Source organism: Micropterus dolomieu, linkage group LG01, assembly GCF_021292245.1.
Source record: "Micropterus dolomieu isolate WLL.071019.BEF.003 ecotype Adirondacks linkage group LG01, ASM2129224v1, whole genome shotgun sequence".
Lineage (NCBI taxonomy): Eukaryota > Metazoa > Chordata > Actinopteri > Centrarchiformes > Centrarchidae > Micropterus > Micropterus dolomieu.
The window spans coordinates 24,671,607-24,682,541 of NC_060150.1; the positions used below are offsets into that span (position 1 = coordinate 24,671,607).

The following is a 10,935-nucleotide window of genomic DNA, read 5'->3' on the forward strand; positions in this document are numbered from 1 at the left end:
CACACCAGCACGCACCTTGAGATCCTCGGGCAGAGGTCTGTTGTCTGTTCCAGAGTCTCGACTGAAAACTAAAGGGGACAGAGCGTTTGCTGTCAGGGCCCCGAGGCTCTGGAACAGCCTGCCCAAGGAAATCAGGTCAGCTGAGTCAGTGAACTCTGTTAAGTCCCTTCTTAAAACATACTTTTATAGGAGAGCCTTTCCCGATCTTATTTGACTTTATTTTATCCCTTTTATTTTATTGTATTTTACTAATTTTATATTTATCTTAAACGTGTATTTTAGTCTTTTTAATGTTTTCATGCTTTTATCTTGTATTGTTTTTGTATTATTGTCTCTTGGGTATTATTGTCTTTACACTTGTTAAAGCACTTTGTAACTTGTTTTTGAAAAATGCTCTACAAATAAAGATTATTATTATTATTATTATTACCTGATCCATGCTCGTAAAATGTCCTGTGTGTCTGCATCTTCTAACGTAATCTTCTAACGATTTATACCTTTCTTACTCAGTTGGTTTATTTATCATTGAGGTGAAAAAGTGTCAGATGCACATTTAAAGAGGCTACTTCAGTCATATCTGTTTGTGTGCTGACTCAGCCGGGATGACATTGCATGAGAAAAGTTGATCTACAGGAGAAACAGATCTGAAAGCAATACAGAATGCCTGAGAGCCTTACTGCATTATATTCTATTATATTTTTAGAGTTTGTTTTGTCACTTGTCACCTTTGTTTCCCTTTATATAAATATCCTAAATAAATTGGTGCAAAAACATTCACCAGAATGCAGGAAATTGTGTGTTTAAAGCTCCAATTGTTTTCTCCAGTCTTTTTCTAGCTGTTAGCTGTAGCTGTTTTCTAGCTGTCCCAGCCTAACCAGCTCATCCACTGTGGCCACCCTGCCGCTTCTTAACTGACAAGCTAACTGTGGTTGGATGTTTTTTTAGGAGGAGTTGAATCACTTTGGCTTATGTGATATCTTTTCAGCAGCGACAAAGTGAATGATATCTGTAAGCAAAGTCACGCATTGTCACCTTGAATCTGTGTTCTCTCTCTAAATAATCCACATAGTCCTCTGACAGTAAGGCTGACAGGAATGTGCGCTCAAGTTCCTTCGAGGTACGTGTTTCGAGTCTCATCACATCCCGCCAATCTCTTGCTGTTCTATAAAGGACATTCATCAAAGTGGCAAGCTTCTCATTAGTCATTGTATTGGGGGCCAAGTAGCCATGGCACTGTTCCAAGTACATTAGGACATCACTGCTGTCCTCTGTCCTCCCAAAACATGGAAACTCAAACTTCACAGGGCTTTTCCACATAAATCTTCCTCTCAGGTCTAAGGGGTCACTTGGTGGAGAAATCAGCTCTGGCAGTCTACCAGGTTGCTTGGTGGATTGAAGGCGCAGGCGTACCTTCACCACAGGTGTCAACTCAGATGAGTCGGCTAAGTGGGCAGTCTGAACTGCAGTAGTGGATATAGTTGGATGAGGTGGAGGGAGGGTTTGTTGCTTTTCATTTTAACCTCCTCAACAATACTGTGTAGTTGGAGGCTACATGCAGCTGGCTGATTATAGTAACCATGGGGGACATAACCTCATGTTTGTCAATGACATCTCAATGATAGTTTGTGAGCTGACCTCTTAGTTAATCTATTGTTGCCCCAGCAACTCCTTTAAGTCACAGTATCCTTGCTCCTTGATTGCTTGTTTGATTTCCATCAGAGTTTGACTTCTGAATATGTTTCCTTTCAGCTTCCAAGTTCCTTACAATGACGTTCAGTTTCTGGATTGGAATGTTGCAATTCTTCCAGGGTTTCAGTTAATCCTTTCTTCTCCACTGGGGACATCAATGGTGGAGCAGCAAGACCCTCCCCATCACATAATTCCATGTCTAGTAGAGAGAGTTGTATTTCAGTGTTATAGGCCGTGGTCAAAATGAAATCAGACACACTGTTGTACGTCGCCATTATGGATTTTGTTATCCCCATTTCTAAGTTACAGGGGTGGATTACTCTGGTGAATGCCTGGATAGTGATCAACTCGGGAGGTGTGACTGGGGATACTCAAATAGTCATTGAAATGGGAAGGTAGTGGTTGCAATCTGAAAACTCACAGCTAGAGGTCACTATGGCCCCTGTAATCCTACAGCAGTGCCCTATAAAAATTAGTGTTCCCATAATCATCCTCTGACAACGCATTATGGAAGATGTTCACTCAGAACGTACACTGCAGTAACTTTGGAAAACAGTTTGTTCATCATTGTCACATACAATGTCAGTTGCAACTCTTAAGGTCCCAGTACACAGAGTGGGAAGTTGAGGGTATAGCACTGAATTGTGGGAAGAGTAATTGTCAAAGAAAACTTAGTAGTAGTCCAGAAATGTTGGCAAAGCACATCATAGTAAGCTAGATCGCTATTGAAATATATCAATAAAGTAGGTCTCTACTGGATTACTGTGGTACAAAATGACATGCAATTAATGAAAAATCATGCTGTGGGAAAGAAAAACTGCAGTTTTACCATTAGTGTGTATAATTTACACCTACCCTAGGACATGTGTAATTATTAAGTTGTTACTTAAGAGTTTTGTTGTAACTTATCTCAGTGGTGCAACTGCTTTTATTTTAGTAGTGTGTGAATCACTTACTATAATTTATATTATAACTAGGTTTGAACTTGCACACAGCTGGTGCAACCAGCTGCTGGCTTTCTTGTTTTACCTCTGCTACAGTAAGACTGTACAGTAGTACTGAAATGTTGGTTTGCTGGTCTAGATCAAGATATCATGAGAAGCACTGTCAAAATATATTTTAAATTTGTTGTTGAGGATGATTCATAAAGGCGTTTACAGGTGTTTTCAGATATTTTGGCTGACTAGATCTCTGCTCATGGTTAAACTTGGGCAGAGTTATGCTGGGAATGATGTGAGCTGATGGGACACCAAGTACCAGTAACAGTTAGAGGCGGAATTTTTCCCACCCTAGCAGGTGCAACAAAGCAAAACGGAAGAGCCAGTCACATATAAAGTAATCGCAGTCCGTACACGCCCACACATTCTTGACGTTAGAAACACAGAATGCAGTGAGCTAGGTGCAGTCACTGCATCCCATTTATTTTCACACCTAGCATCTCACCCAGATCTTCCCACCACCGACAGTTGGGAAGTGTTGGTGGTTCACGAGGTACTTATAATTACTTATTGTGTGTTTCTGCCCTGAGAAGAGGTCTAAAGTCAGATCAGCCATAACCAGAGGTAAACCCTGTGTGTTTATCCAGGGTTTGCAGGGCCTTTAAACTCACAGATTTCATTGAACTATAGTGGCTGCTAGAACAGATTTGGACTTTCATACTTGTGGCAGAACATTTTATTCTTCAATGGCAGTGCAGTTTGGGGTTTAAAAAAAAAAATCACAGATTAAGAGCACTAATTCCCAGTTTGAGGTCAACAAGTGACAGTAAACTGGTGTGAGCGTTTTGTTTTATAAAGCACGACTTTATAAAGTACGAGATCTCTGACAAAGCATGCCTTCATTAACACTGAACCACTTTAATGATCTGATATTTACTGATTTTCAACACATAAGAAATGTCCCTGTTTGAAATACACCTCACAAAATGATACCAGTCCAGTACTACCAGTGTGAGAAACTATTCTGCCTTTGTGTTAAGTCCAGGTTCCTGCAGTCACAGGAGAGTAACCTTTGACCTACTGAATAATCCATTAGGGAATCTTGATTAAACTTCAATCGATCTTTTTCAGTTCTTATCACTCTCACAACCACCCACAGGCAGAAAAAAAAAAGAACTCTTTATGAAGAATTACACCTACTTTTTTTTTAATGCAGAGTGAGATCATCAGTCTTATACAGGGAAAACCATGGGTATAGCTGAGGCTCCTTCTTCACATTTTCACAATAAAGTTACAGTACCGGTGTGTTAGAGTGACAGGACAGAGTGGTGTTGAGCAATGGTTGAGGAATGATTTTATCTGAATATTCGTGTACCAGTGATCCATTATCAGATGGCACTTTAGACCCAGTCCCCAGCTTCATAGAGCTCATGTAAAATTGGACATCAACACAGTTATCCAAATTTTGGAAGAACTTTTAATCCCATAACCCAAGAAACAGAATTGTTATTCATGTAAAGGTTAATAATAAGATTCACCATGATTAGCTGTTTGTTCAGTGCAGACCCAGATTTCAGGTAACATGATCAACAATCCAGTGGAAAAGGAAGCTGAGTGCAGTTGTAAATAGATTTCATTGTGTTCTGTTTCTTTATCAGCCTCATACAATCTTTACAAAAGTCAGCACTTCTACAATGGTTTGGTCAATGGTAGCAATTCATCAAGTTCAAAGTTGAACTCTATGTGAAATTTCCCCATACTACATATCAGATATATAACTATTACCGCATCAAGTCATGTTTTGGTCAGATTTTTTCTTTTTTTCCTTATGGGTATCTTGAGAGACAGCCTTCCTCTAGTGAATTCATATTTTCAACACATTTCTGAATGCCTGAGTTACTGAAATGTTCCTGTTAGTGATTAAATGATTTCCATGTCTCATTACTTAGATGCTAATCCAAGTAAAAAGAGCCAGAAATGGACAGAGCAAAAAATTACAGAAGGAAGCAAGTAGACACTTATAATTCCTTAAGGTGACATGATAATTAACCGTTTCCTTGGAAACTGTTTAAAAAAAAAAAAAAGAAAAAGAAAAAGAAAAAAGCCAAAACTTGCTGTTTGTTATTTTAAGATATCAAGGCCTGAAAATTATTACCAGCCTTGGCTGCTATTATCTTCCATCAGCTGTGGACAGATTACTTGTATAAGTGCACATCCAGGAGGCATCAAGTTGTGCATACATCCAGTATTATTCTGTGCAGGACATGATGCCTCAAAGACCTCTGTGGTATCTAGCTTATCTCTACAGGGTAATGCTAACCTGTTAACTTTGTGAGATATGATCACTTGTGAAGTATACTTCCACCTCCACTCAAATATCTGTTGTGCGTGAGTAAAACACAACCTAGAAGTTGGCAATATAAATTACATGTTTTTATAATCACACTGAACAAAATAATGATTAGACAAGACTAAAGTGATGCTTTAAATAACAGAAAACATAAAAGGAAACACTGTTGAGTTACAAAATGATTAAAAACATTTTCTTGTTTTAGGTATAATTTCTATCTTGAGTGCAGGGAATTAATGGACTGATTTTTCAGAGCAGTGCATTTGTGGCCAACGGCAGCAGTCAATTAAGAGCCAAACTCCACAGTTTCATCCGTGATGGGCTTGAACTCGTAGTTCCCTCTCCCATCCATGTGAAGATAATACTTCATGAGAGAGATGAAAACATAAAACACAAAGTCCGTTAAGAAAGAAAGAAGGCACAGAAAGTAAGTAGTATTCTACAAATTAAACATAAATCTGTCGATGCATGAAAATCTATCAGCTGTCAGACTTACAGAATGTTGGCAAGTTTTATTTGTGTTTATTTGTGTGTTTAAGTGAAATGCTTAGTCTTAGTCTCAACAGAGTGTGTCTGGTGCAAGTAGATAAAATGTTAAGTATAAAAACCCATTATAAAGAAGAAAAAATAAAATATAATAGCATTAGAAGAGTGCTTTAGCATTCACTAGCATTCAGCAATAGCCGTAAGTGGGCTGACAAGTTCAGTGCCTTGGTCTCTCTCTCTCTCTCTCTCTCTCAAAAACAACATACTACAGGGAAACAGTAAAGGTGACCAAGAGAACGAATGATTTACAGTCCTTACCTTGTGGTGCTTCCACAGAGACTTTCTGTGTGACACGGTGAACAAGGTGATGCCCACCTGTGGATCAAAGAAAACACAGGTAGTACTAGACTCCAGTTCAACAAGGTAGAAACCTTCAAAAATCCACATAAACAGGATGTGAATAACTGCAACATTAATCAGACATTTGAATTTTCCTAAACAAAAGATTAATAAACATTGGCAGCCTCAACTGGCCTCTAAAATGACCTTGTTTGTGTACCACCAGGTTGTCCTGTGCATAATAACATTTGATGGACTGCTTTATAGCACTAAACCCAGAGGGAAAGCCTGGTAATTACAAATGGTAAAGAGCTGACTTTCAGACTCTTCTCTACCTGTGCTAAAGGTAGAGAAACCGTGACACTAAAGTCCACGGCCTCCTCTCACGGTTCTGAGAAGTTCTGTGAGACAGAACCATGACATACCCACTCCCCGGACTGTTGAGTTCTCATTAAGACAGTGTAACTTTATTTCAGTGTTTAGTCACTACTTGAAGCTGGTCCCCGTCTCTTCTCCCCACGCTCACACTCCCACCTCTGGGGCGAGTTCAGAGCCAACAAAACGTAGCAAAACGTTTTGTTTAATGGAAACGGTGCTGCCTCGAACCCCCTGTTGTGTGCGCAAGCGCACTGCATTTTCCTGCCTTTTTAACGACGTTGTGTTTACAAACTTTTCACAGCTGATTGGATAACACCTGCGACACGCCCACCAAACAGAAAAAAAACATCCCCCGAAGCCCGTTGCACAATGTTGGAAACATGTCGTTCAATCCGTTGTAAACCGTTTTGAGAATGAACTTGCCTCTGGTCTCTCACTGGGAACACACTAGCTTGCCCCGCCTCTTCCTGTCTCTCTCTCTCCCTGTATGCTCTGCTCACTTTGTCCATCAGCAGTATGTTTAATAAAGTCGTTACGTTTAATAAACTGACCCGCAGTGCGCAGCATGTGGATTGTAACCACTGTGGTACTGAGTGAGACCAGATGTAAACCTAGTTTATCAGAGATGTACTGTGTATTTGTGTGTATGACGTGTGGTTGGGTCGTACCGTCCTGCAGTGGCTGTAGATGAAATCCTCCACATCTACACTCACTGCACTGGTGCACTCATCCAGAATGGCAAACTGGGGCTTGTGGTAGAACAGTCTGGCCATCTACATAAATAAACAGACACACTCATCATTTGATAACACCAGAATCATTACCATATAGTGAAAAAAATGCTATGTATAAACCAGAACCATGAAGTCCAGTAGAATTTATTCTTGTTAAAATGTCATGTCTAAGATTTTTAATAGTGAACTCTACAAACCAGACAATAGGTATTGTGGCATATAGACCTTTGACAATAATCTTAAATGATGGTCCACAGTATTCTTAAACATATTCACAGGCTGCCTACTTTGACTGAAACGGGTATTGTGATTGCAGTTCCTCACTTTGACATGATAAAAAGAAAACCAGGCCTCAATTCAACAACGCAATGAATCAGCAGTAGTGGCAGTGATTTGAGTACGTATGACCAGGTCTCTAGTTTGGAAAATAGATGGATTATTGTCTGACTTGTGTTGTTAATAATACAAATCATTCACTCTGTCATGTTTCCTGTACAACCTGTTGACAGGGAGTCGGTGAGTCTTTACTACGAATGTGACAAGAACTGATACTTTGGTACCAAGTTGATTTTACAATCCTAAAATGACAGTACGCCTTTTTCTACGGCATCATAGATACTGGGGATCCAACATGTGGAAGACAGCGACAAGTACAGCTGCAGCGACAGCTCTTTCTCGACTTGCCAAAACAGAAAGAGTTGTGCATAGAAACCAGGGTGGAGTTAGTTTAGTAATTAACATTGGTCGGTTTCCACTGTTGTCACCTTCACCAGCTCTGTGTCAAAGCCTCGATTTCTCCCAGTTTTGGGATATGAGAGCTCATTTAGGCAGACGTTTCAGTTGATGGTGCAGTTTGCAGTGCAAAGAACTGAAAGTCTAACGTGTTACTATAGGCAGAGTTACAGACCGTCTTAAAAGTGCAATTAAATCCATTTCAATTGTCATAACTGTATTGTTTTTAAACATAGAATTCTCAAATCACTGCCAGTATAGATTAGTGACCCTTAAACGTTTCACACGAGTGTTTGTAATAAAATAAAATAAAAATGTTGTCATTAACTTCAAATCACCTTAATCTGTCCTGGACATCCTCTCACAACTCTCACAGCTGTTAGTTGTTTTTTGTAAAGTTCAAATATTTTTGTTAACGGAATGCATCTCAAAATAGGATTTATTGTTTTGTTATCATGGTACTGAAATGGTATTGAGAATGATAGAATTTTATTGGTATTGATAGCGACTAATACATTTTGGTATCATGACATCCCCAGCCCTTACAGCCATCCTCTGCTTCTCTCCTCCACTGAGGACATCCATCCAGTCCTGAACTGAGTCCCAGCTGCCCTCCCTGTCCAGGATGTGACCCAGCTGAACATTGTCCAGGTACTCCTTCAACACCTGGACACAAGGTGAGGTAAGACGCGATAAGGCATGGAATTACAAACACACACAGACGATGAAAATGTGAAATGTGTGTTGTGTCCCACCTGATCAGAGATGTTTTTCCTCCTCTGGTCTTCATAGGTGTCAGGGTAAATAACTTGGTCCCTCAGAGAACCTAGAGTCATGTAGGGTCTCTGGACAAATACAACAGGTTTGCATGAAGCCATCCAATTATAACATTGTACAGTTTTTATATATTAAACATTAGGGGTGTGATGATCTCGGGAGATTAAAATGTGTTGAGATTTGTTGTCAGGTTAAAAGCTGTCTCGCCAAACTCACACAACTGACACTTTCACACGCTGTCACGCCACACATAATATTGCTCACGCAGTTAAAAACAAATGTACAATGTCGACTCGCTGGGCGAATCAACTCCGCGCAGCTGATCAGACAACGGTGTACGCCATGGTAGTAATCAAGTGCACCTGCTCTCACGCTGTGAGTCGCAGCCAGTATGTGACCGTGTAACTGGTAGAGTTTCGCAATAAAAACATCTAAAATCTGAGGCACAAACTTGCCCTGTTTGGGAATGAGAGTTGCATTTTATCAGAGGTGCTGAAGTTAAAAATTGTGTGGTGAGATATCTGCCTGATCAGAAGTGTTTTCAGTTAGTTTCCACCTCCCTGTCTCATCCTGACATCCCACACGGTTCTGAGTCTGTGAGACTGTCTGAGGGGGATACTACCAAATCAGAGCAATAACGTAATGCACAGCAGAGTATAGGCCAGGTCGACTTAAATATAAATATTATAAATTGCTATATAAATATTATGACTTCTCCTTTAGTGATGTTAGTCTCGTTATATTCTGACATTTTTCTGAACACAGATATGTGGGAGAGATCCTGAACGTGTAGAAAGTTTTGAACATGAGACGAAAAATCTGCTGAAACGCAGGAGCAGCAGATTCAAAAAGTCCACGAGTTTATAACTGATGAAAATTTATTAATTTATCATTGTAATTAGGTTACTTCCCCCAAAAAAAGACCCAAAATAGGAGGGAAGACTAAGTCATGCCTGCATGTTTGCTGACTCAGCAGGGATGATAAAGGAAAAGTTGATCTACAGGAAAAATATCTCTGAAAGCAACACAGAATGTCCGAGAGCTGCACTGCATTATATTCTGTTATATTTTGTCACCTTCAACCAATTTTGTGTTTCCCTTTAAATACATAACATTTCCACCATAACTTGATGCAGAAAAGGCAGAACAGTTACTGTTTAATGCTCAAAAGTTTCATATATTTCAAGATTTCTTAAAAATAGTGTTAAAATCTTGTCTCATTCTCATGAACCCAATATCATGTATGGTCTTGTCTTGTGAGGTCAGTGTATTGTCACACCCCTCTCACACACACACACACACACACAGTACTGTTCAAAAGTGAAGGCAGGTGAGCAAAAAATGCTTTAAAGTAAGAATGCTTTCAAAAGTAGACATGTTTATAAATTATATAAATCTAAATCAAATCAATATTTGGTGTGACCACCCTTTGACTACAAAACAGCATCAATTCTTGTAGGTACACTTGCACAAAGTTTTTGAAGGAACTCAGCAGGTAGGTTGGCCCACATATCTTGAATAACTCCCCACAGTTCTTCCCAGACGGTGGGGATTGATAATGTTGAGATCAGGGCTCTGTGGGGGCCATACCATCACTTCCAGAACTCCTTGTTCTTCTTTACGCTGAAGATAGTTCTTAATGGCTTTCGCCGTATGTTTCAGGTCATTGTCATGCTGCAGAATAAATTTGGGGCCCGATAAGATGTCCCTGAGGGTATTGCATGATGAATAAGTGTCTGCCTGTACAGACCATTAATTTTAACCAAATCTCCAACTCCGTTCTCATCAGTTCAAAGCACCTGCTCCCATTTTTTCTGCACCTCAGAGTTCCTGCATTTCCGTGCATAGTTGAGTCGCTTGGCCTTGTTTCTGCGTCAGAGGTATGACTTTTTGTCCACAAGTCTTCCATGAAGGCCACTTTGACCAGACTCCTTCAGACAATAGATGGGTGTACAGTGTTTACCACAGGATGACAGACAACTGGGGCGGTGGTGGTGGCAGGAGTATATTTTCTATTTCTAGTAGCTGATTTCTCACATCAAGGGAAGTAAGCATGAAGTGTCTGTCACCTGCTTCATCTGGCCGACCACTGCGTCTACATTGCTCAGTGTTGCCAGTTTTTTTGTGCATCTTCAGATGAACTTTGATACATCTGGAAATCCCCGTTTACCTGGGAGAGACCTTGCTGATGATGCAGTATAACTACCTTGTGTCTTGTTGCTGCGCTCAGTCTTGCCATGGTTAGTGACTTTTGACAGTAAACTGTCTTCAACAACCTCACCTCGTTAGCTGAGTTTGGCTGTTCCTCACCCAGTTGTATTCCTCCTAAACAGCGGTTTATGTTTCAGATTATTATTATGTTTAATGATTGTCAACCTGGTGATCATTAGCACCTGCTTGGTATAATGTTTAATCATACATCTGAGAATATGCCTATATAATCCCTGGCTTTGTGCAAGTGTTCCTAGAAGATTTGATGCTGTTTTGAAGGCAAAGGGTCGTCACACCAAAT

General features: G+C 40.0%; 1 protein-coding gene across 1 annotated transcript in view; it reads right to left on the minus strand.

Annotated features, from left to right (window-relative positions):
* Positions 1–3,817: 3,817 nt before the first annotated feature.
* Positions 3,818–10,935, minus strand: part of abcd3a (ATP-binding cassette, sub-family D (ALD), member 3a) — an 18,199-nt gene continuing 11,081 nt past the window's right edge. Inside the window, exons 11-15 of the mRNA XM_046064390.1 lie at positions 8,402–8,491; positions 8,193–8,312; positions 6,849–6,953; positions 5,782–5,838; positions 3,818–5,341 (exon numbers count right to left, since the gene is read on the minus strand). Of these exons, the coding sequence (XP_045920346.1) occupies positions 5,264–5,341; positions 5,782–5,838; positions 6,849–6,953; positions 8,193–8,312; positions 8,402–8,491 (450 nt within the window). The 3' untranslated portion in view covers positions 3,818–5,263. The remainder of the gene's footprint in view (positions 5,342–5,781; positions 5,839–6,848; positions 6,954–8,192; positions 8,313–8,401; positions 8,492–10,935) is intronic.